Genomic DNA, 21128 nt, shown 5'->3' on the forward strand with positions numbered 1-21128 from the left:
TTCTTCTTTCAACTTATCCATTTCTTCATCTTTAAACTTTAGAGCTCTTTTCTTTTCTTCACAATCAGCTTCAAGTTTCTTCACTTTTTCTTCAAGATATTTCGAATACGAATCATCAGCATTGTTTTAAATAGTTAATATTCCACCAGCAATCATCTGTTCTTCACTTTCAGAGAGTGGAAACATAAAATTATCTGAAACCTGAAATTGAACAGTGTGTTTGCAAATTTCAGAATGAATTAAACATATGAAAACATCATATGCAACTAATAGTATGTTGTTTGCATAACACATGTTTGCATAAATATTTTTTAAGATGATTACAGTATGCAAATCAAAATTTATGAGATACATACCTGGTTCTCTGATATTTCTCCTAATGTTTGAAAAAAATCAAGCTTCATGTGATCCAGACTCCATCTCAGAATTCGAGGACATTTGTCCTTCTTTTGTTGGATTCTTCTATAGAGGTTCGTATGCTCACAAAACCAAAATTGTATAAAGTTAAAAGTAGAATAGTTATTATACAGTTCAGACTAAGTAATCAAATTACATAAAGTTAATAAATCATATAAATAATTGATTTTACCGGAAGTAGAAGAAGACATCCTGATGCCTTTGATGGTTTATCAACATTTTCTTCAATTGATTTCATCATGTATTTGTGAATCACTGTAGGCTATGAAATAGATTTGATGTTTTCAATTGACCTGACTAAATTTGTGAACAACATTTGAATTGTTGTTCCAGCTTGTGTTGCGAAAAGGAATGATGAAGCTAAATGCATTATCATCAATTTAACAAGATCATCTGTATGCTCATTTTTTTCTTCAATGAACTTTTCAACAACAGTTTCTATAAACATTGTAGAAACCTTATGAGCTTTTTCTCCAAAATAAGTTCTAATAAATTCTTCTTCTTTTATCCCTTCAAAGGGAGAAACAACAACACCTTCCTTTGCCAAACCCAATAGGATAGCCACATCCTCTATTTTAAATTCCATTTCAACATCTCCAAAAACAAATTTTTCTCGCTCTACTGAATATCTACTGACCAATTCATATATGATAGAGATTGGTCTTTCGTGATTTGTTTTCTCTATTTCATCATTGTAAAAAGCTTTGAATAATCCCCCGAAAGGTGATTCTAATAAAGCTTTTACTTGGTTTAAACTTAATTTCTCATATATTTTTTGCATGAAAAGTGCACCATTCTTCATAGTGCTTCTATAACATGTTGTATCATAGTTTTTTTTCAACACTTTGTTGCCGTCTTTTTTGACTATTTGCTTTTTTTCTTCACCTTTTTTTAGCCATTTCTGCATACATAGAATATGCGAATCACAGATCTTTGTGTCATCCTCGATGTTGTAGAACTGAAATCTGTGATGTATTTTCGCATTTGGATATGCACAACCTCGAGATACACACACTACTGAGGCGTGGTCCACCAAGACGGATACAATAACAAAAGCGTTAGCTAAAAGGGATCTACCGCGTCCGTAGGACGCGGTGGACACCTAGTATATATATATGGGTTAATAACTATTTAGGTCAAAAAAATGAAAAATAGTTGAAAATGTTTAAAACATTTGGAAATTATCAAAAAGGTCAAAAAAATTCTGAAGCTGTCCCGAAACAGTAAATTCTACTTCTGCAAATAATATTTTCATTAATAGTTTCTCTTTATGTATGCAGAAATGACTAAAAAAAGGTGAAGAAAAAAAGCAAATAGTCAAAAAAGACGGCAACAAAGTGTTGAAGAAAAACTATGATACAACATGTTATAGAAGCACTATGAAGAGTGGTGCACTTTTCATGCAAAAAACATCGAGTAGTGTGTATATATAATAGATACGTCACAGATTTCAGTTCTACAACATCGAGGATGACACAAAGACCTGTGTTTCTATGCGAATCACAGATCTTTGTGTCATCCTCGATGTTGTAGAACTGAAATCTGTGACGTATTTTCGCATTTGGATATGCACAACCTCGAGATACACACACTACTGAGGCGTGGTCCACCAAGACGGATACAATAACAAAAGCGTTAGCTAAAAGGGATCTACCGCGTCCTACGGACACGGTGGACACCTAGTCCAACAAAAAAAAAGATTCTTTCGTCACTCTATAGGACCAAGTATGCGATTTCCAAGCTATTGAAGTTTATTAAAAATAATATGTAATCAAAGAAGTGTCACTGGCTATTACTTAGAGACTCTAAAGTAACCTATGACTACTTATAACATACACTGCATACAAAATAAGGTTACTATATTCAAATTAACATGAAATAACAACAAATTGTAAAACCAAATTAGAGTAATGTTATTCCAATATAATCCATTGTAAAAATTTACACATTAAAAGTTTACATTATCTACAATTTTTTTAGATGAATGATTAATGAACACTAAAGATATGAAAATATTATAAGTATCCTATATATGATTTTGAAATTAGGTTCTAGATTTTTTTTTTTTTTTAATATGTAAAACATTTACCGATTTGGTTAGAGAGAATTAAAGGGGGTAAAGAACAAAAAAAATGAACTAATACAAAATAAAATAATAAAAGTTTTCGAATTTCAAATACATTAAAATTTTAACATATTCACGACATATTTCACAAAATAGCTAGAACTAAAAGAATTCTGAATCTTCAATTTGTAACTTCCTCCATACTTTACAAATAATGACTATTTGAATGAAGTCTTGAAAATGTTCATAAAAAGAAATAATCCAACCAAAGATACATAAGAATAATTACCAAGGGTGAGAATTGTTCTCAAAATAAAAAAGAAAGACAGAAAATAAATTATAAATTTTACAATAAGAAATGAAGAGAGAGGGATAAGAAAATTGAGCATAATTATAATGGATTTAAAAGTCCACATGGTAAAAAAATTACAATCAAGTTAACAATCCTTGGTTGGAGTGGTAAGAGGTATACTACCACCCTAGAGGTCAAGGGTTCGAGACACGCTAAACAATTCAAAAAAAAATTACAATCAACCAAACTTCATGAATAACGACAAAGTGAAAAACACAAAATATTGAGGGCGAGATGATTATATATAACTCAAAAAACCCAATTTTGGACAATACAATCGGAGTACATTCATTGTCATTCTCCTACAAAAAAAGATAAATAATTAATCATTAGAAATTAGATTCTTTATAATCTCTAAGTACAAAATTGAAAGAGTATTAAAGCTATTTTAAGAGTAAAATGATTAGGTCTCACTAAATCATTAACCCAAAAAAATATGAGACTATTTATTTGAACCAAAGCAACAACCACACAAAGATCATTAACCAACAACTATTATGAACTTGGTTGTAACATTTGAGCTATATGAAGATTGTTGTAGTAAATCTTGAACTTGTATTAATAAGCATTTTTCATGGGTCTGCAAAGTCAAACACCTAAATCAATTGAAAAGTAAAAGGAGAAGAATGAGAACTTGGTGATATCTCTTAACAAATTGGGAAAAGAGTCGAAGAGAAGAATCAAAAGATGTGGAAAATGATTACCATTAAAAACAACCTAAGGAAACAATTAAAAAACCCAAGGAAACAATTAAAAAAATAATCAAAATACATATAGAAAAGAAGTACTATTAAAAACAACTTGACATTGAAGCAGAAAGAGTCAAAGAGAAGAATCAAAAGATGTGGAAAATGATTACCATAAACCATGAAAAAGAGAGAATACAGGGGAATAGAGAATGAGGATATTACTCTTTTTTATATCTTCTAGACCTCTACCAAGTTAATGCCTGAAAAAGGAAAAAATAATAATAAGAATATAAGTAGATAAATTGAAGTCATGATCAAGTTTCAAATGAAAATTTACCTCCTGTACATGAAGAAAAAATTAAAATGAAAAGTTAAAACTAATTAAGATTAGAAAACTAAAACACCATGATAGATTTCAATCTCACCGTGAAAGACCATTGTAAGATATAGTAAGTGGTTGATAAAGTGGTCGGTTATCTTTGAGAGATTTTGGGGCAGTTTGATGAGAGAGATATTTAACTGAGAGAAATTAGTTTTGATTTCCTACCCACTAATTTCTCTCCCTCTCACGATCTCCTCCCATTAAGAGAGAAACCAAAACTAATTACGTGGTTATATTTCCACCCTACGATGAGAAGATCTATGCTGACAATCTAAGATATGTGAATATCCGGAGATAAATCAACGGTCGAGCTCAAAAAACACCATTGTGTTTTATATAATAGATATATATATATATATATTCTTGTATGATAATGTAGACTGTTTGGTTGATGGTTAGTTAATTTATATAGATAAATAAACATATTGTTGCCTTTTGAATTAATAAACAATAAACAATCCATCGAGATAAACACGGACTTGTAAATCCATTTGTAGCAGTAGAGTTGCCTGTGTTTCTCCCCGACTTTCAGACCTTGACAACAACAGTGAACACAGACAACGGGGAAGGTATTTTTTTTATTTTTTATTTTTGATTTAAATATATATATATATATATATATATATATATATATATATATTTCATTACTATTTTAGTAATTTAGGGTTTTATCCAGTTGCACACAATTTCAGCCGCCGGGAAGACGGACTTATATCTTTTGTAAGAAATAGCCTAAAGAAGGTAGGTTTCCTCTCACGGTGATATGGGAGATGGTGGTGGCTTTTTTGAATCAGATAAACATTGATGTCCATTATTATTAGATTTTGAATCAGACAAACATTGATTGAGGATTTTTGGTGTTGTTTGAGTTGGCTTAGTTATTTTTGGATAATAGTAGATTGTTATTTAAATCAGACTTTTGGATTTATTTCATTAATGCTTTAGAGTAATATTTGTTAACACACACCCAACAAGTATCTCTCTCTCTCTCGTCTATCTTTCACTTTCAGTTATGTTTTGGTTTGAAAATAAATCAAGATCTATCTTGTGAAACCTATTCAATTTGTGGGTTTTGTTTTTTTAAAAAAAATTATCAAGTTTCACAATCTTGGGTTTGTAATTTTAAGATTAGTCTTATCATCACATGTTAGCTCTAACCAACTGAGCTATGGAAGCACACAGTAACATTCCATTAAAAAACCCTGATCTCATATTATTCTTCAAGTTCCTCCACCATCTTCTCGTTTTGACTTGCAACCCGCCACCATTAAAAAGCTCAACTGAAGTTCTTTCAAGCACTCAGTGATGACTCCTATAAATTATAGGGAGAGGTAAATCTGAATTATTGTTTAGATGTATACAAACCCTAAAAAAGAAATTCTTAAATCAATTAATAGTAAAACCCTAGAGTCTTAAAACCATATTTCTTTTGGTTTAAAACCCTAAATTGAAATTGTTGAAATAAGTGATGAGGATCTAGATGAAATGCCAAATACAAATATTGAACATGTAAACATTGATGAGTTGTCTGTAGTGGAACATTATGAGGTTGGGTATTCTTCTAGTGATGAAGATTTGCCTTCCGTTTACGATGATTTTATTGAAGGTTCAAGCAGTCTTTATCGGGATGAAGAAAGTGGAGAGCAAGTTCAAGTGAACATATAACTAATAATGCCTCCGAAAGTTTTAATTCATGGATATTGGAGTTAAGGCCTCAACCCACTATATCTTTTGTAGTAGAGTATCATCTAATGTTGATGAAAATGATGCACCAAAGAATAGATGCAGATGAAGAAATACCAATGAGGGGTAATAGCAGAAGATGTAAGAAGTGTAATGAAATTGGCCATAACTCAAGGACGTGCAAAGGTCCAAATAATCCGCAAGCAAGTAAAAGATCAACAAAGAATCAACCAACACCTTCAGTACCACCTTCAGCCACACCACCAATACCACCCTCAACAGCACCACAATTGCCACCAACTTAGAACTTTTTTTAGACATTTGCGTTTTGGACAGGTTACTTTTTTGGATAGGTATTATAGATGCATACATATTACGTTGTAGGTGGACACGTTACTTTTTGGTCAGTTTATCCATGATAGATGGATATGTTACTTTTTCAGAAGTTATTTTGTGGACAAGTTATATCTCATAGATGAACAGGTTATACCTGATTGGGGAACTTGTTATTTTTTTAATAGACTTGTTTTGGGTTTGAATCTACCATTTTATATTTATTTATTTCGTTTAGAAAGTTATATTATCTCAAAGAAAAATACGAAAAGAGAAGATGGGTGGAGAAGAAGACGGTAAGATAAAAAGACATGAAGGAGTTAGAGAAGAGATGAATAGAAAAGAATAGGGGCAGCAAATAAGAAAAGGAGAATTTGTGGGTCAACATCGCCTGACTAAGTCAATCTGGTCATATTACCAGGGTCAAAATGGGCTACCAAGTCAGCGTGATGGGTTGAAGCCACGTGATTTAGCAATTTAAGGGCATTTTCGTCATAAAATCTGGTTCCTAACAGAAATATGACAGAAAGGCTACACGGAAGGGGGTAAACTAAATTTCTAATTAATGAGGTGGGTAAGCTCAATTAACGATTAGCGACAGGGGGGTAAACTCAAAAAACCCTTTTTATCTGTTTATCATGAGTAGCTAAACACCTAGTTTAGGGTTTTGATGACGTTTTAGTTATGCATGATCATTAGATGATTATTTCGACAACTTAGGTACTTAGACATATTTCGATTTCTTTTTGAGTCTTTTATTATTTATACTTCGATAGTCTTGATCCATTATATTTAGATTAGGTTCTTTAATATTGGATACTTGATAGTTGATAGATAATAGTTAGAGTCCTTAAGAATTGATTATTTGTTTAATTACAAAAAGATAATAGATTTAAATCGATGTTTATGCATGATTAAAATAGATTCAAACCCCTAGACTTCTCCCCCATTACCCGTTCACCGTTATTACATATCTACATTATTTTAATACTTTACTATTTAATTGGCAAAATCAAAATCGAATTCAAAAAACCAAGTTAGTTGTAGGTCTTAGAGTGAGTTTGACTTAGTCTCCGCGGATCGACTCCGGTCTTACCGGGTTTACTACTTGACATCCGTATACTTGCGGGTGGAGACCTATTAAGGATAACCTTTCTAGGCCCATCAAACCTTCACTGAATCACAAATCCACCACCAACACCAATAGCCTATCCATCTGATGTGACACGAAAATGTCACATTTGAGGCGCCTAACTTAGACTAACTAGTCATTTTCGAGTGTTATGAATAATATTTTATGTGTTTTTCTTGTTTAGGTACCATATTTGGAGCTAAACATGGAATTCGGAATAAAGGGAGCGAATTATCGCTATCATTTCATGTGCCCAAAATGAGAGAAAAGGACTTCAAGCAAATCATATGAGAAGAGGAGTCAAAGACGAGTCCAACGGTGAAAACGGAAGTCAATTCCGAGTTCGGACGGGGAAGTTGTGAAAGAAAGAAGTCGAGGTTCGGTCTTAAAACAAAGATTTTATGAAGGCACCCCCCTTGATTCCTATGTGAGAAGCAAAGCCCAAACCCAAGCCCAAAGTCAAGAATACTCAAAGATGAAGGAAGGTGTAGAGATTCTAGGAGCACTCACTTGGGCCCAAGTCAACAAAGTCTAAATGAATTGACTAAGTCAAGAGAAACCTAGGGTTTTTAGTAATGTAAACTATTCATCATCTTTTCCATTAAGAAAAGACACAACTTAGGAGGAAAGGGGTGGCTAGGGTTTGAGTGTTCATCATCAAAAACTTAGAGAATCAACTAGGGTTTTAGAGGGTTTGAGGAGGAGAACAAGAGAGAAGGAAGGAGACCGGCCAAAGCTTGGCCGGCCAAGCTAGGCCGGCCAAAGCTTTGGCCGGACACAAGATGGCACGGGAGGAGCTGCAGGAGCACGGGATCTGCAGCTGCTCCGAGCTCGGGATGCTGTCACGGACGTGCACATCTCACGGGAACAGCAGCTGCAGCCCGAGCAGCTGCAGCCGAGCAGCACCATTAAAGCACGGGACAGAAGCTCCTCATATGCTCGGAGCTGTTGTTCGCTTCACGGGAAGCTTGCTCGGAGCATGGAGGACGCGACCGCAGGGACGTGCTCGGCATGGAGGACGCGGCTGCAGAGCTAGGGACCCGGATTTGGCCGAGATGGAGAAGATGATGATGGGTGCTATGGGGAAATCTGATTTTTACTCGGGGACACCCAAAAGTGCCATATTAAAGGGAAATCCAGAAATTCGCTACGGGGAGATCGACTACACTTAGAGACTTATTTTTCTCAACGAACCTAGCCTCGAATCACATCGAAAAAGGGGGATTTCTCATCATCTTCTTTTCCATTTCTTATTGAATCACCATGTTTAGGTAACTTTAGTTTGTCGATTATATGAGATGAAATGTGATGAATTCGTGACTATGTTTAATATGATTTGATGTTTTGATTATAAATTGATGTTCATTTATTTCGATTATCGTTTTGATCGTATTTTCATGTGTCTTGTCAAACACTTCGCATAGTTAATAGACGAAACGAAGTATTCGATATCGATCGGAGTCTAAGTCATAATTTCATGTGTCTTGTCATGCACTTCACATAGTTAGGCGACTAGACTACACTTTCGATGACTCGGGATTAACCGATTTAGACGTTTGTTTGACTAAGTATGATCTCCGGATATACATAGTACTTAGAGACATCTACTTTAGGAGTCGAATATCGATTGTACCTCGTGATGAGTTCGTTAGAACTCACTTATTTGTCGTCAACTTTTGTTTGTTAGTTGTTAATTTTTGATAAAAATTAAACGAGTTAATTGAGTTTTGCAGAATAACCCAAATATATGGAGCAGTCAGTATTCGTGTGAATAGTCATGTGCAACTGTATAAAATGGTCGTCTTGGTTAAAAGTTGTTCTACACTGAAGAAATGTAATAGGAGGTGCTTTCCAGTGTGATAGAGTATAAAGGATCAAAAGAAGAAATAAAAAGGGACTCAACAAAAAGTTAGTGGCTTAAATAGATAATGATCTCATATCCTTGTTTAATTCGGTCAAACTTAGGGATGACCAGTTGACCACCATCCAATTTTGCATGGCCACAAACGGGATTGGCTGGGACGGAAACAATGATATCTTGCTGGATTTAAAGGGTGGGGTCCACCATTACCTTAGGAAACAAATCAAATTTCCTATTCATTGAAGCATTTTGAAGGAAATAGAATATATACAATTTGGTTACCAATGCTTATCATGGATATGGGCAATTTAGGAATTTGATCAACTTAGGGTTGTCATCACCTACCGACTCGGAAAGCAATAAAAGGAGGCTTTTGTGTAAACAACGAGGGGGGATTCTTTTGGAACAAAAAACAGTAGCCAAGCAACTAAGTTTTGGGGGAGGATCCAGGAGGCAGCCGGGACTTAAAGTATTACATTAAGAGGCAGCCGGTGGGGAGCAATGTTTAACAGCCAGAGAACAAAGGATTAGGTACAAGGAGATTAAAAGAAAGAAGACAAATATCTTTGGTGAATTCTTTCTCTACTTTATTTCTTTTAGTCTCTTGTATTTGATTTATTAATTGTAAACATGAGTTTTTAATCTTTCAACTAGAGAGGATGGTGAAACCTATGAGGATGCTTTTAGAAACATGTTAATAAATTAACCAAAGATTTCATTGGTCTTAATGTTATGATTTACCATTGATAGTTATTTTTTAAATTAATTCTTCATTGTTCATGCTTCATGATTTGATATGCTATGCTTAGATTAAATTCTTTGATAGTCTATACTTATTAGTTGATGAGTAATAGTTGGATGATTTTATATTTCATAGCAATGGTGAATAGATAAGTAGTTAATATTGTTTCAACGGAAATATTTTCCGGACTTTAGATAGTTCATATCCTAAAGTCCGAGTAATAGAGAAATTTCTATTAATGTATTAAATGTCTTTCTAAGTGTTTCATAGGTGGATTCAAAATCTCTAGGTCTCCCCCCCAATTGAGTTCATTTTTATTTCCGTTATTTAAATATTTTATCACCAAAACAAAATTTCAAAAACGAAAACCGTCTTACTTCCAAGTCTTAGAATAGGTTTCACTTAGTCTCTGAGGAACGAACCGGTCTTACCGGAATTATTACTTGACGCCCGTATACTTGCGGGTGGTGACCTATTTAGGAAACTTTCTAGGCCCATCAAGTTTTTGGCGCCGCTGCCGGGGACTAGTTTTAAATTTTTTTCTAAACTTGGAAAGTTTTTATTTGTGGTAAGTTTTGATTTTTGGCCACTTTGACTTGCTTCTCTATTTTTGGTGTGTAGGGCATTAAGGAGCGAAAGAGAAGGCGCAAACAAGGAGGAGGAGTCGAAAAGAAGAAATTTACAGTTTTATTTATTTATTTATTTATTTTTTTTGGTGAGAAAGAGAGACTTTAGACTTTCTTAATTTTATTTTTTGGATTAAAGTTTTGACACTAAATTAGAGGGCTTTTAAATTGTAACCGAAAATCAAACGAAACCTCGGGTTCGAACACTCGCGGGGAGAGTGGCCCGGGTCTTCTGCAAAGTCGTCGCCCGTCTCGAACGGGAGGTAACTTTCTCTAATCACCCACGAATCCCCTGTTAGTGGGTACTTTTTATAAGATCTTCGTAGTGCTTCCTCGGTTTTCGTGTTAAAAAAAAAAAAAAATTGATGAGAAATGGATAGATCGTGGTCCCAACATAATGGCAGAAGGGACGAGAGTTTTTCAAATCTACCATGGTGGTATTTAGCAAATGGGCAGAATAGTAGTAGTCATCCTAGAGACAATGTGCATAATGATGGTCGTAGAGATTATTACCAACCTCAAGAAGGTTATGAACCATATTGTAGATATCCTGACAGATCATCTTACATGCATTATAGTAGAGAGTCTTATGCTCCAAATGTGTCCCAACCTCAATGGGAAAACATTGAAACTAATGACTCTTACATGCATTATAACGAAGAATTTTATGCTTCACACGTATCTCAACCTCAATGGGATAACGGTGAAACTATTGATCCTTCATCTTTAGCATCACCTTCGTTGGCCGAAACTATGAGTATGTTAGAAGAGTCTATGAGTGCGCTAAGGAGGATTAATGGAGAGTCTTATGTTCCACACGTGTCTCAACCTCAGTGGGATAACGGTGAAACTATTGACTCTCCATCTTTAGGATCATCTTCATTGACCCAAACTGTTAGTGATCTTCAAAAGAGTACTTTCGAGTTTTGTCAGACTTTAGAAGAAAAGAATGACAATACCTATAGAACTCTACAAGAAATAACAACTAGTATTATAGAAGAAGATCACCATGAGAATGTAGAGTACGGTCCACAGTGTCCTGTGTATTATGATGACGAGGATACAATTTTAGAGGAATATAGTTCTCCCGACAACATCGTTATTGAGACTAAAATCTCAGAAACGATGGATCCCGATATTGAGATATCCTCTCATTCTATCGAACTTGAAATACATTCAGACCATAATAGAGTTGAAGATGATTTGAAGTCGTTTGACTCAATTGAGGATGATGAATCATGGTTGACCAATTTGCTAAATGAGAGGATTGACTCGCCTGATTTAGGCGAAGATTTAGAATTCTTTAGGGACACCGATGATAACATGATAAAAGAAATTATAGAAGGACTATCTAACTCGACTTCTAGGGATTGTGAGTCTGATAGTAGGGTTTCTCCATTGAAGGAACCCGAAGTACCTGTTTTAGAGAACCCTAGTTTAAGTCCGGGTGTCATTGATAGTCCTCTAGATTGCTTTGTATTTTGTCCCTCAAAACCATGTGTAGATTTTGAAGCACTCACTCCCTCTGTCGATCATCTATATGAAGACCCATTCTATCCGGTCTGTGATCTCTCTGGTGCAGTACCAAACTTAACGACCTTATTGTCGTCTAAGTTTGGGGATTGCCCTTCTATCTTGATAGTCTCACTTACACTATCACCAAGTTACGAAAATGTGAGACTATCGTTCACTGAAAACTTTGTGTTTTGGGTGGACCCACAGATGTATCGATTATTGGTTTACAGTTAATCACATATTTGTAATCCAGTAGGTATAATTCTTTCTATTGTTCAAGTCATCTGTTTCGTCTGGCTGAAGACGTTAAACTTAGCGCTTTCTGGGAGGCAACCCATGCAGAGGACGCTGAACCGGGTAATATCTCTCCCTTCACCCTGTTATTTTTGCATAGTCTTCAGAACATTGAGGACAATGTTTGGTTTAAGTTTGGGGATAGGGGAATGAATTTTTTGCTAAGTCCTTATTTCAAAAATTCAAAAGGGTTCAAAATTTTTCAAAATTTTAAAATTTTTTGGATTGAAAATGTGAGTCTAGTTGTTTTTGCTTGTTAACAGTTATAGAGTCTAGTTTTTCAGACTATCCGTTTGCTAAAGGTTTTTCCACGAATTTCGAGTCTTGAAGTTGTTTGTGCACTAGCCATGTGAGTGTTAGATAGGTGAAGAGTTGACTTTTCTGAGAGAACTTAATCGATCATTAGTGGAGACTTAACCTATGTGAGATTCTGAGCCTTTTTTGTTGTTTTGAGTGATCTCTTCTGAGCTAATTCTGAGTAGATAGAAGAGCTACTCAACCTCGCAACATTCATTAAAGCTCAGTTGATCTCTTGAGTTCGAATTTTACAACCACTAGGGATGTCATCAGGAAGTAAACCTTTCTCTTGTAGTCTGGAAACTTGAAAACAATGTCAACTAGAGGAAGATAAGGACTCTACCATTATTTAGAACCCTGAGAATAAGGCATGAAGCAAAGTAGAGAGAATTATACCCAAGGAAAGTGTCAAGAAAGTTCTTTGTGTATTTGAGTTTGATTACCAGAAAAGTACATGAAAAAAAAAAAAAAAAAAAAGGAAAAAAAAAAAAAAAAGAGAAAAAAAGAAGAAAAAAAAAAGAGAAAAAGGAAAAGTGTTTGTTTAGTAGTGTTTGAGTATTTATCCCTTGAAGTAGTTCTTGAAGATTTGAAGACGTCGAGTTCTCAGGAGTTCTAGTTCATCATTATAGTCTATTGACCTCTAGGAAGCATTTTTAGATAGTTGATCAGGTAAGAAGAGTTGGTTAGCTTCCCCATTCCATGTTAGTGGTTGTTTCCTTCTTTGAGATCAGTCGTCGACAAAATTTTAGTCCGTCTTTTTCATGTGTTGAGTTTTCCTTCATATTCATACTAACACATAGAGTGAACCATTCTGAGTGACTTTAATTTTTGAGTGTATGACCGTGAGGCAGTAGTCGAGGCGAAATGTATCGAGACGGTAATCAAGGTCTTGTCTTTTCAGAACCGAAATGATACTTATATTGGCTGGTCACGTGCACTTTGAGTCTTGATTACTAGTGAAGAGATTTTTAGCATTTGTAGGTTTGATTGACTTGTATTTCATTTCTATTAACTTTCGAAAATCTACCGGATGAACATTTTTAGTCCATATCATATTTAGACCCTTCTGCATTTTTGAGATTTTTGAATTTTGTGGGTATATTCACTGCAAACCCTCACGAGACAAAACTCGTCCTCTAGGGCAACCTAGAGGTTTAACGGCTTGTTGCACGAGCTAAGTGCAATCGTGATTCCCTACGAAAGTGGTGAACTAGGCATAGTTTTATTTTTCTGTTTTGCTCGAGGGCTAGCAAAATGTAAGTTTGGGGATGTTTGATGAGTTCGTTAGAACTCACTTATTTGTCGTCAACTTTTGTTTGTTAGTTGTTAATTTTTGATAAAAATTAAACGAGTTAATTGAGTTTTGCAGAATAACCCAAATATATGGAGCAGTCAGTATTCGTGTGAATAGTCATGTGCAACTGTATAAAATGGTCGTCTTGGTTAAAAGTTGTTCTACACTGAAGAAATGTAATAGGAGGTGCTTTCCAGTGTGATAGAGTATAAAGGATCAAAAGAAGAAATAAAAAGGGACTCAACAAAAAGTTAGTGGCTTAAATAGATAATGATCTCATACCCTTGTTTAATTTGGTCAAACTTAGGGATGACCAGTTGACCACCATCCAATTTTGCATGGCCACAAACGGGATTGGCTGGGACGGAAACAATGATATCTTGCTGGATTTAAAGGGTGGGGTCCACCATTACCTTAGGAAACAAATCAAATTTCCTATTCATTGAAGCATTTTGAAGGAAATAGAATATATACAATTTGGTTACCAATGCTTATCATGGATATGGGCAATTTAGGAATTTGATCAACTTAGGGTTGTCATCACCTACCGACTCGGAAAGCAATAAAAGGAGGCTTTTGTGTAAACAACGAGGGGGGATTCTTTTGGAACAAAAAACAGTAGCCAAGCAACTAAGTTTTGGGGGAGGATCCAGGAGGCAGCCGGGACTTAAAGTATTACATTAAGAGGCAGCCGGTGGGGAGCAATGTTTAACAGCCAGAGAACAAAGGATTAGGTACAAGGAGATTAAAAGAAAGAAGACAAATATCTTTGGTGAATTCTTTCTCTACTTTATTTCTTTTAGTCTCTTTTATTTGATTTATTAATTGTAAACATGAGTTTTTAATCTTTCAACTAGAGAGGATGGTGAAACCTATGAGGATGCTTTTAGAAACATGTTAATAAATTAACCAAAGATTTCATTGGTCTTAATGTTATGATTTACCATTGATAGTTATTTTTTAAATTAATTCTTCATTGTTCATGCTTCATGATTTGATATGCTATGCTTAGATTAAATTCTTTGATAGTCTATACTTATTAGTTGATGAGTAATAGTTGGATGATTTTATATTTCATAGCAATGGTGAATAGATAAGTAGTTAATATTGTTTCAACGGAAATATTTTCCGGACTTTAGATAGTTCATATCCTAAAGTCCGAGTAATAGAGAAATTTCTATTAATGTATTAAATGTCTTTCTAAGTGTTTCATAGGTGGATTCAAAATCTCTAGGTCTCCCCCCCAATTGAGTTCATTTTTATTTCCGTTATTTAAATATTTTATCACCAAAACAAAATTTCAAAAACGAAAACCGTCTTACTTCCAAGTCTTAGAATAGGTTTCACTTAGTCTCTGAGGAACGAAACGGTCTTACCGGAATTATTACTTGACGCCCGTATACTTGCGGGTGGTAACCTATTTAGGAAACTTTCTAGGCCCATCACCTCGACACATCAAATCGGACTACACATAGTCGTAGGTTTATCATTATGGATTTCCGGACTTCGACACCTCTCCCACTTATTTATCTCCCGACTCTTGTTGCCTCCCGACTCTTGTTGCCTCCCGACTCTTGTTTCTCCGACTCTTCTCTCGAATCTCTCTCGCCCGTTTACTTTTATTGTTTAGTTTAGTTTACTTGTTTTATTCTTTTGTTCCTCAATCAATCTTAAAACCCCCCATTTATCTTTGTCTTTTCTCGTTTTGTCTAAATTAAACTTATAATACTAAAACCGACGGACAAGACCTTTCGATATCCGAATTACCCTCCTATCCTTGGATCGACCCCGGCTTTGCCGGGTTACTACTTGATACCTCCGCTTGGGTGTGCAACCTTTTCGGGTGCATCAAGTTTTTGGCGCCGCTGCCGGGGATGGGTTTAGTAGTTTGGATATAGTTTGCTTGTTTTGTTCATTAGTTTAGTGTTATTTGTTAACTTAGACGTTTTTCTTTCTTTATTTTCGTAGTTTCTTATCTTTTTTTTTTTTTTTCAGGTACCACTTTAAGAGAAAAGCCAAAAAACAGGAACATAGGAGCGAAGGGGAACAAAAGAATCAGAAAGGAATCGGAAGGAAGAACGAAACGAGAGGAGCATCCGCTAGTATCGTATTCTATCTCTTTCTTTCTTACTTGTGTGTGATTGGTTGGATAAGTTTTGATTTGCATTGATAGCTTGTTTGTTAGTTCCTTGAGCCTTGTGAGATCATGGCACGTTCTTATAACGGTTGGTCATTCGATGTTGATGATGATGAGCTTATTTCGAGGATTCCCCGCACTAACCGACCTGATATGACTTTTGGTGAATACCAACGGATGTGTAGGGATGTTTCGATTCGTGAGGGGAATAGACTATTTGAGCATGACAGATCTCGTATGACCCTAGGAGAATACCGATGGATGTGTAGAGACGATCAGATTAGTGATGGATATGGTCCGACATCTAATATGTATGAGAGACCTTACATTTCACACTTTTCTGAGACAAATGACTTTAGAAGTAGGTATCATCCTAGCGTGTATGGTGGGAGTTATTATCAAGAGTCTTCATTTAATTACACTTGTGAGCCTTATCATGAAGAGACTCTTGAAGATAAATCTCAATTAGAGTCTGTGAGTCGTCTGACTGAAATGATGTTACAACTTGAAGAAACACAATATCGATTTGAACAGACGCAGATTCAAATGCAACAAGAGTTACATCAGAGGTTTGAGTCTCTAAATCATCAATTAGAATCTCTAAATCATCCATTAGAGATGATGATGTCACAGTTATTAGCCGACGAGGAAGGGGTTTTACCACCCCAAACTCAAGAGGGTACTAGGTCCGATGGCGAGGGTAATACGTCATACCCTAGTACTAAGTTAAATGTCGACGAATCAACTGAGAGGGCCCAAGAGCTTGAACAAACTGATAACCTTGTTGTCTCGTTTCCTCACCATTTGTCGTCTCACCATGATAGGACTACATTAGACGTTGATGTTCAGGGTGATGGCACTACGAGCAAGTTTGAGGATGACACGATTCTGAACTATCCAATTTTTGACACTTATAAGGAGTCAGTCTTAGATGCAATGCTAGGAAGGCCTGATATTATAACTGACTGCGAGGCCCCAGATGTCTTTGAGGATATTGATGACGTAGTAGTTGGAGACATGTTGGATAGTTTGTCAGACTATTTACCTAAGGAAACCATGGACCTTGACTTGGTCCCCGAGCATACTGCCTTACCCTTAGAGTCTAGTTCGACTTTCCACATGATCTCAAACTCGGTTGTTGATCCCTTTTGGGACATTTCAGACGTCTTTCCAAAGACGTCTATGGACATAGTGGATATTCTGTCCACTAAGCTTCCAGATGATTTTTTGCCTTCGACTGATATTTTGACTCTTCACATGTATGTCGATCCTTTTGATGATTTCTTTGTTGTCGTTCCTTCTATTTATACCTACTTAGTGGACTGTGCACCCACTAAGTTTGGGGATGGCTTGTTTTCTTTTATCGTCTCATTTGCACTTCGTATTCTTTATTTTTTTTTTGAGACGATTTTCATTTGTATATAGCTTTCTTTGGGTTGACCCCCAAATCTTCCGTCTTTTGCTTTATGATCGTTAGGCCGATTAATGGGTCTTGATGTTTGTGGGTATCATCTCTGGAAACCCTCCGCGAGACATAACTCGAGTTCTTGTAAGAAACCAAGAGAATCAAAGGCTAATTGCATAGCTCAATGCAATCGTGTATAACCGCGTTAGTGGTAGATTTGTATGTGGTCATGTCTTTTATGTGATTCATTCTCATGACATTTGTTGATATTTTAGGAGCAATTCTTATATGTTTTACTTCTAAGGCGTGGTTTGTTCCAAGTTTGGGGATGGCGCGAGCTTGGCATCAACTTGGAACCTCTTTATACATGAGCCTTGGTAGTATCATCTTTTATCTCCTTCGGTTATGGTAATATCTCTCCACTCTTCTCTTTAGATTGATGTGTCTCTTTATCTTTTGGTGAGTATATGCTTAGAACATTGAGGACAATGTTAGTTTTAAGTTTGGGGATGCGGGATATGACTATAACCAATGCATGACCATGGGTTCAAAGACAAAAGGGTTCAAATTAGCCAAAATTTGAAAAATTTTGAACATTTTAAGTAGATTTGCATGTGATTCTAGTGATAGTTTTAAGAATTTTGATGCATATGTGTCGAGTTGATGAGTTTTGTGATTGCTAATGGCCTTTGCATGAAAGTCGAGTCTTTTAGTGTTTGTGTTGTGCCATGTGAGTTACATCTTAGTGAAGAAGAAACATTTCTAAGAGACCTAAATTAGTCATTAGTGGAGACTTAACCCATGTGAGAGCTCAAAGCCTAAATTGCCATTCGAGTGTACTCTTCCGCGCTAACTCCGAGTAGAATGAAGAGCTACTCAACCTCGTAACTTATAAAAGAGCTCATTTGATCTCGTGTGCTCAATTTCCTTAGCTACTAGGAGTGACATTAGGATAGCGAATTAACCTTGCCCTTGTAGTCCATGAAACCCAATGAAAATGCCAACTAGAGGATAGCGGATACTCCATCACCATCCATTATCTTATATCCCGAGAATGAAGACATGAGATAGAAGAATGAAGAATGTCAAAAGCAAGTATGAAATGAAAAGTTGATTGCAAGAATAGAGTTGTGTGTGTAGTATTTTGTTTTGGTTGTTAGTATTTGTGTTATGAAAAAAAAAATGAAAAAAAAAATGAAAAAAAAGAGTGATATGAAAAGAAGAAAAAAAAAAAAAAAAGTGAAATAAAGTGATTTTTGTGTATGTTTGAGCATGTGTTAGCTCTTTTGTGTGAGTGATGTGATTGTATATATGTATTGGTATTTTTGTTCATGAATAAGTATTCGAAGCAAGAAACAAATGTTAAGATGCTTAAGAGGTTCTACCATAATGAAGAGGTCAAAGTTCTCGGGAATCCACCATCATCATCCATCTCTAGTATCCGCTAACCTTTAGAAGGCATTTTTATAGGGTAGAATGGGTGAGAAGGGCGAGTGAGCTTCCCCACTCTATTAGTGGCTAATTCCTTTTCGAAGATCATTCGTTCCAAAATGTTGTCCTCACCCCTTTTTATGTGTTGAGTCCTATTTAAGTGATCACACTCACACATACGAGCGAACCATTCTTGAGTGATTTCATTTTTGGAGTGTATGTCCGTGAGGCCGAAGTCGAGGCGAAATGTACTAACTTGGGAATCAAGGTCTTGTGACTTCGGAACATAGATGTGCTCATTATCGTATGGCACTTGCATTTTAGGGTAAGATCATTATTGAAGGGGCCTTTAGCTTTTACAAGAGCTTATTTATTTGATTCATTATGTGTTGACATGCTTAAACCCTTTACTATATCAATCATGCTTATCTACGATTTGGATTTTAAGATTAGTCTTATCATCACATGTTAGCTCTAACCAACTGAGCTATAGAAGCACACAGTAACATTCCATTAAAAAACCCTGATCTCATATTATTCTTCAAGTTCCTCCACCATCTTCTCGTTTTGACTTGCAACCCGCCACCATTAAAAAGCTCAACTGAAGTTCTTTCAAGCACTCAGTGATGACTCCTATAAATTATAGGGAGAGGTAAATCTGAATTATTGTTTAGATGTATACAAACCCTAAAAAAGAAATTCTTAAATCAATTAATAGCAAAACCCTAGAGTCTTAAAACCATATTTCTTTTGGTTTAAAACCCTAAATTGAAATTGTTGGCATCCTGGTCTTTTATGGTCTAAAAGCATATATATATATATATATATATATATATATATATACTTGTATGATAATGTAGACTGTTTGGTTGATGGTTAGTTAATTTACATAGAATGTTTCTTTAGTATTTGTCGAAGATATCTTATTATGTTATTGTTTTACCATGTTTGATATATTGTTTTAAGACTATGAAGAGTGTTTTTTTTATTGTTTATATGGTAATGGAGACTATGTATGTATTATTTGTGCAGGGTGTTCGTTGATGATGTTCTTGAATTGAATGACTCACAAGCACCACACTTAACTCAATCATCTACAGAAGATGGATTCAGTCAGTCTGAGCCATTCCCACATGAACCTCCAACAAGTATTTGTAGTTTGGGTGTTGATAAAGGAAAAGCAGTTTGATGTAGAGGAGGTTGAAATAAGTGATGAGGATCTAGATGAAATGCCAAATACAAATATTGAACATGTAAACATTGATGAGTTGTCTGTAGTGGAACATTATGAGGTTGGGTATTCTTCTAGTGATGAAGATTTGCCTTCCGTTTACGATGATTTTATTGAAGGTTCAAGCAGTCTTTATCGGGATGAAGAAAGTGGAGAGCAAGTTCAAGTGAACATATAACTAATAATGCCTCCGAAAGTTTTAATTCATGGATATTGGAGTTAAGGCCTCAACCCATTGTATCTTTTGTAGTAGAGTATCATCTAATGTTGATGAAAATGATGCACCAAAGAAGAGATGCAGATGAAGAAATACCAATGAGGGGTAATAGCAGAAGATGTAAGAAGTGTAATGAAATTGGCCATAACTCAAGGACGTGCAAAGGTCCAAATAATCCGCAAGCAAGGAAAAGATCAACAAAGAATCAACCAACACCTTCAGTACCACCTTCAGCCAGACCACCAATACCACCCTCAACAGCACCACAATTGCCACCAACTTAGAACTTTTTTTAGACATTTGCGTTTTGGACAGGTTACTTTTTTGGATAGGTATTATAGATGCATACATATTACGTTGTAGGTGGACACGTTACTTTTTGTTCAGTTTATCCATGATAGATGGATATGTTACTTTTTCAGAAGTTATTTTGTGGACAAGTTATATCTCATAGATGAACAGGTTATACCTGATTGGGGAACTTGTTATTTTTTTAATAGACTTGTTTTGGGTTTGAATCTACCATTTTATATTTATTTATTTCGTTTAGAAAGTTATATTATCTCAAAGAAAAATACGAAAAGAGAAGATGGGTGGAGAAGAAGACGGTAAGATAAAAAGACATGAAGGAGTTAGAGAAGAGATGAATAGAAAAGAATAGGGGCAGCAAATAAGAAAAGGAGAATTTGTGGGTCAACATCGCCTGACTAAGTCAATCTGGTCATATTACCAGAGTCAAAATGGGCTACCAAGTCAGCGTGATGGGTTGAAGCCACGTGATTTAGCAATTTAAGGGCATTTTCGTCATAAAATCTGGTTCCTAACAGAAATATGACAGAAAGGCTACACGGAAGGGGGTAAACTAAATTTCTAATTAATGAGGTGGGTAAGCTCAATTAACGATTAGCGACAGGGGGGTAAACTCAAAAAACCCTTTTTATCTGTTTATCATGAGTAGCTAAACACCTAGTTTAGGGTTTTGATGACGTTTTAGTTATGCATGATCATTAGATGATTATTTCGAC

General features: G+C 35.4%; 1 protein-coding gene across 1 annotated transcript; it reads left to right on the top strand.

The window, feature by feature from the left end:
- Positions 1–13073: 13073 nt before the first annotated feature.
- On the top strand, positions 13074–20625 carry LOC147548948 (uncharacterized). Its single transcript, XM_086671864.1, has 2 exons — positions 13074–14454; positions 15678–20625. The coding sequence occupies exon 2, from the start codon at positions 15889–15891 to the stop codon at positions 17242–17244; it is 1356 nt and encodes a 451-aa protein (XP_086527990.1). The 5' UTR covers positions 13074–14454; positions 15678–15888; the 3' UTR covers positions 17245–20625.
- Positions 20626–21128: the final 503 nt, after the last annotated feature.

This window comes from Eschscholzia californica, unplaced genomic scaffold (assembly GCF_041429995.1).
Source record: "Eschscholzia californica isolate CP2 unplaced genomic scaffold, dmEscCali1.0.p SCAF_3, whole genome shotgun sequence".
In the NCBI taxonomy this organism is placed as follows: domain Eukaryota; kingdom Viridiplantae; phylum Streptophyta; class Magnoliopsida; order Ranunculales; family Papaveraceae; genus Eschscholzia; species Eschscholzia californica.